This window comes from Mus pahari, chromosome 4, assembly GCF_900095145.1.
Source record: "Mus pahari chromosome 4, PAHARI_EIJ_v1.1, whole genome shotgun sequence".
In the NCBI taxonomy this organism is placed as follows: Eukaryota; Metazoa; Chordata; class Mammalia; order Rodentia; family Muridae; genus Mus; species Mus pahari.
In genome coordinates this window covers 107,509,313-107,525,084 of record NC_034593.1, presented here as the reverse complement: position 1 = coordinate 107,525,084, position 15,772 = coordinate 107,509,313, and the positions used below count along the sequence as shown (strand labels likewise).

Sequence of the window (15,772 nt, the reverse complement as noted above, 5' to 3'; positions counted from 1 at the left end):
ATATATATATATATATATATATATATATATATATATATATATATATTTCTTGCTACTTTATGATCTCTGTGTATGCCTTTACTTCAATTCTGTGAATAAGACATCAATAATCTGGAAAATTCTAGTCTAGACACTGGAGACAGGAATGAGGACAGGATGTTGTTTAACAGCTTAGCTATTCCAGATGTGACTCCCTTGGAAACTACCATGTTGTCCATGTAAACCCTAAGACACCATAGTACAATACAGGATATATTACATCTTGTATGATTTCTAAACATTGTGTGCTGTATCAAACCAGGATAGAGAAAACATGCCCCAGTAAAGCAGCATGCATTCCTTGACTTCTCTAATGGCCGTGAGGGAAAATCTATGTGAATTATCACAAGAGACAGTCACGGGGAACAAAATGCAAAGATTCTGACATACAGACAGAATTCTAAAATTAAACCTATCAAATTCTTCTTCTACTTCATAAACTCAAAACGAAGTACTAAATTACATCTCTTGCTCATTAGGTATAGGTACATAAATTCAGACATACTCTCATAAAAGAACTTGGTCTGGCATTGCTTGCCTATAATCTCAGGTCCTGAGTTGGAGCCAGTAGGACTTCAAGTCCAAACCAAGGAATAGGAGAGGTCTCAAAGAACAACCCCACCACCACTAACAGCGACAATGACATCATCATCATCGTCATCATCAACAAACTCACTAACAAAATTACACACACACACACACACACACACACACACACACACACATACTCACACACACACAAAATAAACCTTTAAAAAGTCCAAGTTGTTTTTTTTACAAAAATCTCTTTGCTGTGATCTGAGCTGCATATTCTGTCTTGATTAGAAAACAATACTCTTAAAAATATTAGGCTTCCAGTTGTCAACTATAAATTATTTGAACATGACTAAATTATTTTTGATAGATGACTAATAAGTAGAATTGATACTTAAACATCATTAGCATCTTATTGTTTTGCAGAGAACAGTGTATTTTAAATAACTGAGCGTGGTTTGCACACGGTTCTTGTTTCCTTTATAAACTCAGTTAGTGAAAACACAAAGCAAACTGTGAACAGTGTCTACACTTATACACACATCTGGATGGAAAGTGACAAATTTAGACCATCATCCAGCCATTTGAAAACATTTATCTTGATGACATTAAACATCTGGATGTTCCTAAATACCAAGATGTTGCATGTCCTGCAGAAAAAAATTATGCCCTGAAGACTGCTGAATCTTTACCTATCTTCTGTTGATTAAAAATGTGCATTTGCATGCCTGCACATTCTCCTCTATCAGACACATGTACAATTTTCACTTGGATACAGTAGACATCACAGGCAGACATGTCAGGGTTGGACTTTTTGTTATTATTGTTCTTAGTGGATGTCTGAACAGCAGAAAGGCCTTTTATTTCCCTTTCAGAAAATAAAAGTGATAATTGTCATCTCAACAGTGTGAATTGAAAGGTAAAGATTTGCAAAATGAAGGTGCCTTGGTATTTTAGCATTCATTTCAAATGATATTGGAGTGGGTGGACTATAGCACAAGGCAGTTTCTCGGTTGATGATTAGGAGTTTGAAATGTTACATAAAACATTGCCTCTCCTCTCCCGTGGTATAGGTAAGCATTAGATTCCTTATCATATGCAGTTAGGATAGTTGGGTGAAATGACAGGAGTTTGGACTTCGAAGGGATATTGTTGATATCCCATATTCAGAGAGATGGTTTGTCATGGGGTTTGTAATAAATACAAATTCTATCTTTCTTCTTTTTATCGTATCCTAATTTTTCTGCATCATTTAAGACAATCTGTTCAAATTTCAGCCATATCTTTTCTAATCTAAATGAAGAAAGGCCATTCTTTTACAGGAAAGAAGGCAAACATTATTATAACATAGAATATGTATTTTGGATATTAGCTTAAAATAAAAATTCATATTCTTTTCAACTCTTACCATATTAAATTAATTCCATGTATTGGTAATAGCACTTCTAAGCCTTTTGAATCAAAATCGCTCGCAGTACATACAAGCAAAGAGACAGTAATATTAAGATGGAAAAAAGTGGCTGAAAGCTAGAAACTATTAGAGCCAGAAAACCACACCCACAACATCACACAGGTTCCCAGGAATGCCTTACCTTTGGGATCATCCAGGACAGATCCAAAGGCACTAATAACCACGTCAGCCTTCAGCCGCACCGTCTGCTCTTCATCTTCCACCCAGTTTCCGGTTTCATCTTGCTCAGTTCGAACAAACTGCATTCCCACAATCTTTCCATCTTTGACTATAACCTTCCGTGGCGAGAGGAAAGGCAAAAATTCACATTTCTCTTCCTTAGCTAGCTCCATCTAAAATAAAAGAAGTAAATAAAATGTGAGAAAGGTTGTCTCTCCTACATAGTAGTTGATTTTTCAACTCAATTTTACATGGTAAGTGGGTATAATGTTTTAAATTTATATGAAGTATTTGGGATTTTTACTTTTCCACCATAAATGAGTTTCAGGCATTATCTGCTTGGTGTGTGTGTGTGTGTGTGTGTGTGTGTGTGTGTGTGTGTGTGTGTATTGGAGGATGAGGGGGAGGTTGTATTGATTTTGAAATGCAACAGAGAAACTAAAAGTTAGTTCCAGCTGTGTAAATTGCTCTGTGGCAGTGTCCTTAGACAGCAGGTGTGAGACCCTGGGTTCAGTTTCCAGCATTACAACAGAAAAAAAAAGTCTTTTCTCAAGCCTTATTTCTTAAATGGTCCATAGTTGGTGATGTGTGACATTCTCAAGCATGGTAAACTTTGCTCCTGACAGCTTTACTTTTGCAGAATAAGTTCCCTTTGTAATTATGCTAAACATAAACATTTTTACTAACTAGCTGCATGTAACTGAACTAGGAAAACCTCAGTAAGATGGATGAGCTAATCTGTGGGAGCAAATGTCTAGAATAGGAGGTAGGAAAAGGAAGCTAGAGAAGCTTGGAGTAACTGGGAGAAAAGAATTCATTCTTCCTTTTATAACAGCACAGTCATGAGGACCATCAATGAAAAAATTCAAAGAGACACAAGCACAGACCTCTTGGAAATCCCCTGCTTATCTGAAATCCATCCTAACCCTGAATGGGAATTGTATATTTTATGCCTATATAGGTTGCCCACTCACACAAACTGCTCATATTCCTTATCTTACTATTTTCCACCCTTTGTTTCAGATGATAGCCAGACATTTGTCAATATAATCAGAACTGGTGTGTTGAGTAACTCACAGAAAACAAAATAGTAGTAAAGGAGCCACTGCAGAGAACTTTCACAACCCTGTGGAAGCCAGGCGGGCCCTTGCTGTGGTCTTTACTGAGTGATGTATAATTTCTGTGAGGCAAAGCAGCTCTTAAACGATCCAAATTATAAAATCTTTGCATGTAGGATACGTTTTTGTTTCCCTGTTGGCACTTGCATAATGTAGCACAAGAAACAGGCCTGTGGAGGTTCAAGACAGAGGGGTGATACTAACTTTTAATCATACTGATATGCTCGAGTGAGTGGCATGGCCAACTGTTCATGGACTGAATAAGTCAATGTAGCATGTTTATTTACAATTGTCCTACTTTCTGGGAAGGGCATACATAAAATGCAGAACTATGTCACTGGTATTGCAAATTATGCCTGGTGGATGTGTGTTGACCTTTCCAGTATTACATGTCTATTGACAGTCTACACCTATTTGTATACACGGTCTCTTAAGGTGGTTAGCAAAGTAGCTGCTAAATGTGGAAAGAAGATTAGATATTGCTTGAAAAACAAACACAAACAAACAAACAAGCAAATGCCTTAAGATTTTCCTCAACATCTTTCTTTTATGGATGGCTTAGAGAACCCAAAACACATGTTATGGCCGCAAACAAACTACATTCTCATTCCTGCTAAGACTACATCATGACTTATGTTTTCATTTTCAAATTGATCTATACATTCGAAGGCATACATTGTGGTTCATTCAGCATGTGAGGAAACCAAGATTGTGGAAACTCCACCTCTCTGATTATATTCTTTGTAAGCAGGGGATAGGAATTGAAGATCAGAAATGTCCAAGTATATTCTTGTAAGCTTTATCTCAGGGTGAACTTTCTTTGTGCCTTAGTTTGCCCAGTCCATTATTGCTGTCTTAGGCAACCTCCCCAGTCAGGTTCTCCCATCATTCTCTGGGTTACAGATCAACCCAGAAAGTTGGGAAGATCTTCACTTGCTGTTTCCTTATAATAAGATGTCATACTAGGACAAGGGAATTCAGTGTAAGGCAACCATCACCCAAATGAAATAAAACAGATTTGTAGAAGTTATAAGTATACAGTTGAGCCTGAACATCCCTGTTTTAAGACCATACCAAGATTTAGGAATTTCAGCGGCATATGGCAACATGCTTTCTGTGTTATCTCATGGCCTTTCATTTGTGTGTCCAGATCCTATGCCACCATGATTCTCTAATATCTCAGGGTTGATAATTTCCTGAAGAGGTTCAGCTCCCTTGACCCCTGTGTTCCTATGACCAGAGGAATAGCACTATGAATACTGCCCATCTATCAGAGTTTTCTGAATTCCTTTCTCAAATCTGTAGAGATGTGTGATTAACCTATGGGGTTGTGCCCATAAATCACACCTCATGCAGCAGTTATTTTGCTATTAAAGACAATTACTTACTATCACTCACTTTATATACAAGGTGAGAATTATCAATAGAAACCAAGAAAATACTATCTAACTCTACGTATTTATTAGGAAAGTCTTCATATTGTCTTTGGTAGAAATAAGGATATTGAGATCATTATTAGACTTATAATAAGAAATAAGAAATTATTAGGACCATGAGATAATAAGAATAAGAACTTATACACCAGGTAAAATATCATTTTAATAATTTAGGAATATAGAATATAGTGATTCTTTCACATTTAAAATTACATTTTTATTCATTTTATTTTGTGTGAGTGTGCATTGTGGGTGAGTTATGTGTTATGGCATGCATGTCGAAGTCCAAAGAAAGCTGAGCTAGTTCTTTCCTCCCACCATGTGCATCCTGGGATCTAATTCTGGGCATCAAGTTTGGTATCACATGTCTTTATCTGCCAAGCCATCTTGCCACCCTAATTTCACTTCTTATCAGATATGTTTGATAATAATAAATGACAGTATCAGGTATTCTTTTCAATATTTTTACCGCAACATTTTATCTTCCTACTGAAGATAGCTTATAACAGCTATACATTAGTTATTACAAAACATTGCTTCAAACCAATCTTTTCTTCCTGATGTGGTACAAAAGGCCAACACAACATTACTTGTACTCTTGATTTTACAGACCAAACACCCAGCCACAGGGACTTCGCTGCATAGCAGCTTTACCCTGTCTAAAATGCATGCAGCTTAAATATCTTATCTGAATATGTAAAATCAAAATAGCAAAAAAAAAAAAAGCCCAATACAGTTTGCTTTTTAAGATTATATCACAAATGAAAAATTCACTCCTAATCTCATTCAGTGGGTTACAGTGAAAATGTACACACACAGAAGTGATCTTTAAAATTTCTTTCATGGTAAAGATATAGATGAATACTAAATAAAAACTATTCTAATGTTCATATTTAGGTTGCACCTCCAGGATAGGTAATCATGCTTATGCAAATATTTTATTTTTGCTTTTAAAAATCCAAAGTCTGAAACACTTAAGTTAATAAGCGTTCTATATCTATGTTATAAATATGTGTGTTTATTTCCCCCTTTGGAGAAGAGAAGCATCATATCAAAATAGCATATTTAAAGCATGGCAGAGCTTACTTAGATAATACTCTAATTTGGCTGACAGCAACTTTGGCATGATCTTCGTGTTTCCTGAGGAGACCCTGTGCACTACACAATGTGTGAAATAGTCATGCTACATCTGCATGATTCCAGGGACATGAGCCTGCTCAGGACAGTGAAAAACATTGTTAAATATTCATGGTTGAACATATAGAGAAAGCTGGATTTGGTTGTACTAGTCTCTCTGAGGAAGAAGCAGTGAAATTTATAAAGATTGGCATGTCGATAATACACAGATGAACAGAGAGGTAATGTTATTGCACACAGCTAAATCAGGGCAGTGGGGTTTTTGGTATAGAGGTGTACCAAGGGCACAGATTTACCTAAATTCAGTAGCAGCAGTTTTTGTAGGGGTGCAGTTCTCAGACCATAAATAGCCAGGATGAGAGAGCTATGGTAGACATTTTCTTTATACACTATCAGCATTTACAGATAGACCAGGGAAGGTGTTGACATTTCCTTTGAGGCTGAGCCTGTGGGGAAGGCTTTGCCATTTTCCCATTTGTCCGAGGCTCTGGAGTCCTTTGCATGCTGACTCAAGCCAACAACACACAGTCACTTGGGACTTTACTCCCTCTCGTCGTCTTCTGCTCCCCACTCAGTGTGACTGTGTTTCCTGGTACTGAGACTTGCTGACAGAAATATGACAGGAAATGACATAGCCAGAGGTCAGAAAGTTGGAGGGATAGAGAGCTTCCTCAGAGAAGAGGAGAGTCAAGCCGCTCTGTCAAAATAAGTGAAGAATTGCCTTAGAATACCCACAAAAGTCAGGAGCCAAAGAAGAGGTTCATGAACCCTGTCCCGTAAACAAATTAATAGAGACTTACAAAACCTAGATAAAGGCTAAATTAGGGACAAAACAGGCTTTACAATGTAGAATAAAGGAACAAAGCCTGGGTTATCTCAAGTCAGAAAATAAGAGTGTTTAACTTTACACAATATATAGTAAACTGCTCCACAAAGCTCTTTAGTTGTAGAAAGAATATATCATTAAAATTTCTATCTTACATGTCAAAAAAATCATACCCAAGTACTCAATGACTGATAATTTCCAAAAGCTGACTTTCAGATGAATGCCAGAAAGTATGTGACATTCAAGAGCATCAAGTCAGGGTGCCATCCTATCTGTTTCTGTCAGAGTGAGTGATAAATGGTTAAAACAGCTGGAAGATATCTAAAGTAATGAAGTTAAACTAGCTAGTTGCAGATGTTGGTGAACGGCCTTAAAAATCCCCCCATTATAAGCAGGTGGGTACAGAGAAGATAAAGTTACCTGGCCATAATCTTATCTTTCAGAGTGGAAAAAGAAGAGTAATTCCTTTGTTCTCAATTACTATCAGAATATGCTAGAGGCGATCCATCAATTGTCTAGCTGCGTTTATATTTTTAATATTTTGGTATTTGTGAAAGCCAGCTTTCTAAGTTAAGTAATTCACCATGTCAGTACTAGGTCTTCTTCATACTTGAGGTTGATTAATGATCATTAATAATCAGTAAGTATGAGAATCTGGTATACAAGTACAGCTGGCATGGAATACCCTTATTTGCATTTTAATAGTATTATACTATTAGTTAGCCTTCTCTTCACTGTGTTCAAAAATCTTGGGAGAATATCTTATGTGATGGAAGTCTTATTTTAACTCATCCTTTTAGGTTTGTTCGATCCATGTTTGGTAGGTCCCATATAGAAGAACTTTTGATCAGCAAGAAGACTGGGAAGAAAGGAGTTAGAGACACAACAAAACAGAGACAGAGACAGAAATGTGTACAAGGGGAAAAAATTCTCCAGGACTTAGCCGCCACCATCTATATCATTAAGCTAGACCCATTTGCAAATGTTCACACAACCTCTTTAAATAGCAAATGCTTGCTAAGGACCAAGTGTTTAACACACGAGTCAGTGTGGGACACTTCATATTCAAAGTCAGGCTGTTATCTTACATGGGATAACTGTTTTATCAAACAAAGATGTGAACTTCTCTCATTCATATATTCACCAATAATTACTGAGGGAAGACAGTAGTAGGCAAGTAGGCAGTATCCATTTTCCACTGTTAAAGAGTTAGACTCAACAAATCAGTTTGTCACCTTCTTTTCAGAAAGTATTTGAAAACTTAAAAAAAATTTCTTGGCCTTGATTTTAACTTCCATATTTAGGAAAGATATATGGTTGAAGCTAAGTAAAATAAAAATAGTTCACTACAGCATGCAATAATGATAATCATTTTAATGATTAACTTTATGTAATGTGATGATTTGGTCTGATTAATATTACAGGCATCATACTGCAGAAATTATGAAACAACTTAATTTACTATAATTAAAAGCATGATGTCAACTCATTTTTAGATTGCATATAGGCAAGGTAAGCATAGCTTATAAACCATAATGAGCAGAATCAAAACCAGCATACATTAAATTCTGGAGTAACTTCTAATTATGCCAAAGTTTTACAAGCAATATCAAGAAACAATATTCTTTATGAAAAGGAAGCTGTAAGATCAGTACAGTATATTTAACTATTTATCAATCTGATAAGAACAAAAAAAAAAAAAACCAAGTGATTTGTATTCAAGATTGCTTAGTAATATTTCATTGCCCATGTTAATCTTGGAAAATATCTTATTTTATTACTGTTAAATATTGTGAATATTTATAGCTTCACAGTCCAAAGCATGCATAAATTTAACCCAATATTATATAGTTCCTACTACAAAATTGCTATTATTTCTCAAAGGTAATAAAATAATACTGGACTTTCAAAAATCCCTCATATTGTCAAAAAGTCAGCAAAGGTGCTAATGATCACATGGCAAATAATTCTCTATACTGCCATATTTTAGTTGGATTTCTGACCCTTCTTCTATGCTCACCTGTGTACATTTATATAAAATCCAAATCTAGCCGAATGTCTTTTAAGTCAGCTTATCAAAACCCCTGGCCTTCAATGTATAACCCTGTCTAAATCTGACTTTTTCCCCATTATCTGCCATGATCAAGGTGATATCTAATCACCCCAACCTAGCATTAGAAAGAATACTGCTACTTAAAAAAAAACAAGAGAACTGAACCTAGTTCTGGAAGACTGCACTTTTGAATATTTTAATTCATTAATTGCACCTCATCAGTTGTCTTTATTCCTATTTCTTTTTGTTGTATTTGGCGCTGATGTTGTTCCTGCTAATCTGAGCTGTTCATGTTCTGTGTTAAACTTAGAGGTTACATAAAAGTGAAGAGATGGGCCTGGACATTTCAGAACACTAACATTGGTCTATCGAGAATCTTTATCATGTGTAAACACAGGGGTTTTGTATAACTATGAGTTATGCTATACATGGGATAAACAGTAAATTTCTTAACTTGTGAGTGACTCTTGTTATCTGGCAATCTCCAGCTGAATGTTTTGGCATGTGTTTTCTCTGTCTGTCTGTCTGTCTGTCTCTCTCTCTCTCTCTCTCCCCCCCCCCATTCTCTCTGGGATATATGTGTGTGTATTTGTGTGTATCTCTCATATACATAGACACACAATATTTACAATACTACTTCTTTTTTAAGATTTATTTATTTATTTTACGCATATGAGTACACTGTAGCTGTCTCCACACACACCAGAAGAGGGCATCAGATCCCATTACAGATGGTTGTGAGCCATCATGTGGTTGCTGGGAATTGAACTCAGGACCTCTGGAAGAACATTCAGTGCTCTTAACCGCTGAGCCATCTGTCCAGCCTTACAATATACTACTACTACTACTACTACTACTACTACTACTACTACTACTAAATAGATTTTTCAAAAATGATGTGGAAGGTCATAGTAGAAAATATTGCTACACAAAATAATTCGTAGCTACTCTTTTTTTTTTTTTTTTTTTTTAAAGATTTATTTATTTATTATATGTAAGTACACTGTAGCTGTCTTCAGACACTCCAGAAGAGGGCGTCAGGTCTTGTTACAGATGGTTGTGAGCCACCATGTGGTTGCTGGGATTTGAACTCTGGACCTTCAGAAGAGCAGTCGGGTGCTCTTACCCACTGAGCCATCTCTCCAGCCCCGTAGCTACTCTTTAATAACAGTCAAGAACTGTCTGGTGTGATAGAGTTAACTTCTAGTGAGTTCTGAAATGGAAACTCCTCTTTCTAGTGTGAAAAATGTGGACAAAATAAGAAAGCTTACCTCAGCAGTAACTGGGACTTGTCTAAGTCCCCTTGGAAACGTGCTTCCTGATACAAAGCTTGTAATTTCAAATGGGCATATTGATCTATGAAATGTTTGGGCGGGGTATACCTCTTAGAAAACTATGGATCTGGGAGCTGCACAGTCATTTAAGTTACATAAATAAGTTGGATCCAGAATTAGCTGTCTTTTCTGTGGAAGGTGGACCTACTCACAGTTCCTAGATTCAGCTTGACCTGAGTTAAAAGAAATACTGCATGATGAAACCTGTCAGTGATAACTCACTTTCTCTTGGTTACCTTACACCTTTTATTTACTTCTATCAGTTGGATTAGTAATAAACCTTGAAACAGAGTACTACCAAAAATGCCAGTTTGGTTTTAAAATCTAAGAGCTTACTTATTGTGGGGACGCCATGCTCAGCACAATGGTTGCCTGTGAGCATCTGTCTCTGTGTTTGTCAGGCCCTGGCAGAGCTTCTCAGGAGACAGCCATATCAGACTCCATTCAGCAAGTACTTCTCGGCATCAACAATAGTGTCTGGGGTTGTTGACTATATATGGGATGGATCCCCAGGTGGGGCAGTCTCCGGATGTCCTTTCCTTCAGTCTCTGTTCTACACTTTGTCTCCATATTTGCTCTCGTGAGCATTTTGTTCCTTTTCTAAGAAGGACCAAAGTATCAAAACTTTGGTCTTCCTTCATCTTGAGCTTCATATGGTCTGTGAATTTTATCTTGGGTATTCCAAGCTTTTGGGCTAATATCCACTTATCAATGAGTGCATACCACGTATGTTCTTTTGTGATTGGGTTACCGTACTCAGCTTGATATTTTCTAGTTCCATCTATTTGCCTAAGAATTTTATGAAGTCATTGTTTTTAATAGCTGAGTATACTCCATTGTGTAAATGTAACTCATTTTCTGTATCCATTCCTCTTTTGAAGGACATCTGGGTTCTTTCCAGCTTCTGGTTATTATAAATAAGGCTGCTATGAACATAATAGGGCATATGTCCTTGTTATATGTTGGAGAATCTTTTGGGTATATGCCCAGGTGTGGTATAGCTGAGTCCTCAGGTAAAGATCTTTACCAATCCTACATCTGATAGAGGGCTAATATACACAAAGAACTCAAGAAGTTAGACTCCAGAGAATCAAATAACCCTATTAAAAATGGGGTACAGACCTAAACAAAGTGTTTTCATCTGAGGAATATTGAATGGCTGAGAAGCAACTAAAGAAATGTTCAACATCCTTAGCCATCAGGGAAATGCAAATCACAATAACCCTGAGATTCCACCTCACACCAGTCAGAATGACTAAGATCAAAAACTCAGGTGACAGCTGATGCTGGGTAGGATGTGGAGAAAGAGGAACACTCCTCCACTGTTGGTGGGATTACAAGCTGATATAACCACTCTAGAAATCAGTCTGGTGGTTCGTTAGAAAATTGGACAAGTTTTCTTCATTTTAAACAACTGAATGAAGTCAGTTAATGCTACCTATGTGCCCAGAGGTAAGCAACCATCGAATGAAGCTGGAACACCACTCCTAATTACAGAACTGACCCTTCCTCCCGCAGCAGCCACCAGTTGCTAATGGCTATTTAGCAAGGGATGGTGCCTTTTGACTCCCTGACTCAGTCACGCTGGAATTTAGCTGCATTATAAAATTTTTGGTGCAGAAATTAGCAGGGAGTGAATTATAGAGGGTACAAGCACTTTAAAATCTACCTGCTCCCACTGGCTATATCCACAATTAGGTCAGTCATCATTTATAAGCTATTCTTAAAAACAAAACAAAACAAAAAAATCCTCTTCAAAATGTAAGCATTTTGAACATGAAGTAGTGTGTTACTCCATATGAGAGCTGTGTTACACATTGAATAAGTACTGTAGTTTGTTCACTGAGTCACACTTGGGTCACTGGATCGAGGCTCTGTTGATCTACAAGACCCAGAATTTCAATGTAAAGAATTACTGAAAGGATGCAAAGTGACTTTGCACAGGTATCATAACACTTACCACTTCTAGGGAGAAGAGAATGTTTTTACAGTATTCATTTATGATTGATGGTATTCCCTTAAACCTGACTAGCTCTCACTGTTCTTCACCTTAGATTTTGCTGGAGTAAAGCACTAGTGACTGCTATTGTAATGTTTCACAAAAAAAGATGATCCCGTATAACTTTGTGTCTTGGAGGTATCTTTTTCAATCTTGAAATGACTAGCTATGCAAATTCTGTTCAAATTACAACCCTGTCTTCTTCTATAAAATGTCAGCCTTTACGTATTCTGATATATTTTCATTAAATTCAATGTTTTACTATATTGCTTGACAATGTTTTCTGGTTTTAGTTATTTTTTTAGTCCTTGGTTAAATTTTAAGAGTCAAGGGACCATGAAAAATTCTTGATGTTAATTTGATAGTGTGTCCGATTTTTTAACAAAGGCAGCATAGGGAAGACAAGGGTTGACTGGGCCTACAATTCCAAGTTACAATCCACTATTTGAAAGCTGCCAAAGAGGTAAGAGTTTGGGATACTTACCCACACTATACCCACAGCTAAGAGCTTAAAGAAGCAATTGTATTCTTGTTACCTGCTCGCATCATTGCTCTCAGCTGCCTGCCTTCATTTTCGATATCTCAGAGACCATCTTAAGGAATGGTGCTGCCCACGATAATTAGGATCAATAGACAAACAAGAAAATTGTTCACAAGTCCACCTAACCTAGGGGACTACTCAATTGAGATATTTTTCTAAGGATATTTTAGGTTGTAGCCAGCTGGCATTCAAAAGTAACCATTCTATGTAACGAGAAAATGAAAATTTAAAGTAATAACTTATATGAAATAAATCTAAAATAGTTTTGAGATGTGTCAATGCACAGTAAGTATTTTATACCTATTTAAAATATTACATAAAATATAACATGGATTACTGATCTGCTAATTTAAAGTGAAAACTATTCTATTCTTGGAGTCAAATTGTGAACTGAATGAAACAACCAATGGAAGAAGCCTGCATTTTAATTTGTGAAATTAGTATAAAGAAATAACAATCCTATGTAGTGAGTATCAGACAAGCATAGAAGGCCATAAAAGGTCTTGAAATAAGGGTGAATTAAGGAGAGATCAGAAGAAATCTTCAAGAAAAAATATCTTTAGGGAAGGCCTTGAGAGAGAGAGTCATATCCTTTTTAGAGAAAAATCATTACTTGTAAAATAGATGAAGATATGCTACTGCTATGACTAAAATCCCAACAACTCAAGAAGGTGAGTCTAGAGAGTCACAAATTCAAGATCTGCTTGTCTCACACAGAGATTCAAGGCTCACCTTCATAGCCTTAGAAAACATTATCTCAAAATATAAAAAGGGCTAGAAATGTGGCTCAGAGGTAAAATGATTGTGTTAAACAAGGTTTATATTTAACATTCAGAACTAGAATAACAATAATTCTTGTGTCCTTTTCTTTAACTATTCTTTTTAAGTGATATATACCGACTAAAATATGAATTTAATAAATTCCTGTAATTCAGGTGAGGTGGAACTTTTGTATGATCCCAGTCCACAGGAGGCTGACCCAGGAGGATTAATTGGCTACACAGTAATTCAAGGTTAATCTAGATTACATTGTAAATCCTTTATCCAAATAAATAAATAAAATAATTGTATTTTAAGATTTCCATCTTATAAGAAATCTTGAATGTGTATGAGCTTTTGTTGGATTTTGGCCTGTTAGCAGTTCTCTCTTTCATATTTTTCTCTGAGTAGTAAAATTAACAACTTTGGGAGTGGACAAATGGAATCCTTACAAAGTACATAGCTCCAGCACTGTTATCACACATGGAAAATCCAGACTAGGTTTTATAATCAGGCACCAACATGCTTCAACTTTCTTTTTTTATTTATTTAATTAATTTATTTATTTAATTATTTTATTTACATTTCAAACGCTATCCCGAAAGTTCTCCATACCCTCCTCCCCCCTCCTGCTCCCCTACCCACCCACTCCCAGTCCTTGGTCCTGGCCTTCTCCTGTGCTGGGTCATATAAAGTTTGCAAGACCAAAAGGTCTCTCTTCCCAGTGATGGCCGATTAGACCATCTTCTGCTACATATACAGCTAGAGACACGAGCACTGGGGGTACTGGTTAGTTCATATTGTTGTTCCACCTACAGGGTTGTATTCCCCTTCAGCTCCTTGGGTACATTCTCTAGCTCCTCCATTGGGGGCCCTGTGCTCCATCCAATAGCTGACTGTGAGCATCCACTTCTGTGTTTGCCAGGCACTGGCATAGCCTCACAAGAGGCCACTATATCAGGGTCCCTTCAGCAGAATCTTGCTGGCATTTGCATTAGTATCTGGGTTTGGTGGCTAATGATGGGATGGATCCCCGGACGGGATAGTCTCTGGATAGTCAATCCTTTCATCTTAGCTCTAAATTTTGTCTCTGTACTTATAGCCTTTCGTGGGTATTTTGTTCCTTATTCTAAGGAGGAATGAAGTATCCACACGCAGTGGTGGTGGTGGGGTATAGGGAACTTTCGGGATAGCATTTGAAATGTAAATAAAGAAAATAAGAATAAATAAAAAATTAAATAGCTAAAAGAAAAAAAAAAGAAAATACTGTCTTTTTTCCACTGGATGGTTTTAGCTCCCTTGTCAAATATCAAGTGACCATAGGTGCGTGGATTCATTTCTGGATCTTCAATTCTATTCCATTATCTATCGCTGTACCATTACCATGCAGTTTTTATCACAGTTGCTCTGTAGTACAGCTTAAGGTCAGACATGGTGATTCCACCAGAGGTTCTTTTATTGTTGAGAATGGTTTTTGCTATCCTAGGTTTTTTATTATTCCACATTAATTTGCAAATCGCCCTTTCTAACTCTGTGAAGAATTGGGTTGGAAGTTTGATGGGGATTGCATTGAATCTGTAGATTGATGCTCCAACTTTCATTTCAGAAACCGTTCCTTCTAACTGCTCAGACTACCTTGAACTAAGGTAACCTTCCATCACATATATATATCCAGACTCCTGGAATGTCAGGTCTCTGCAATCAAAAAGTAGTTGATATACATTCACGATGTTAGCACTCTAAGAGCCCCCAACTGCCATTAATTAACTTTGTTTGCTTAGGGGCAGTTGTGTGTATTTATTTATTTGTTCTCAACTCCCCTTGGTCAATCACGCTAAGTCTCTGATCACATTCCAGGAAGAACTGCTCTTGAAAGATTTGCAGGTGGCAAATGGTGATAGGCCACTGGGGGTAGCTACCTTACTGGGGGAAATTACATTTGTGAGTCTATACAGGTTCTTTACTAAAATCAGTCTCAGGTTGATGTTTCTTATAATTAAAAATAAAAGCAAGGGAAGCATCTGTTACTGGTACAAAAATAAATAAATAAAAGAGGGCATCAAGATACAAAGTATCATGCCACGAGTGGTGGTGCATGCCTTTAATCCCAGCACTCAGGAGGCAGAGGCAGGCGGATTTCTGAGCCTGGTCTACAGAGTGAGTTCCAGGACAGCCAAGGCTATACAGAGAAAAACCCTGTCTCCAAAAAAAAAAAAAAAAAGAAAAAGAAAAAAGAAAGTGCTATATGATATTAATGCTATATATCACGTCAATTTGTTTCCAGTAAGTAATTCCAGCCTTCTATATTTTCGTATAAGGATGCTGGCTGGTGTGTGCACACGCTTATGTGTGTATCTGCTATTAGA

General features: G+C 36.9%; 1 protein-coding gene across 1 annotated transcript in view; it reads right to left on the bottom strand.

Moving 5' to 3' along the window:
- Positions 1-15,772, bottom strand: part of Dpyd (dihydropyrimidine dehydrogenase) — an 844,579-nt gene that overhangs the window by 496,648 nt on the left and 332,159 nt on the right. The window contains exon 11 of the mRNA XM_029537560.1: positions 2,166-2,376. Coding sequence (XP_029393420.1) covers positions 2,166-2,376 — 211 coding nt within the window. The remainder of the gene's footprint in view (positions 1-2,165; positions 2,377-15,772) is intronic.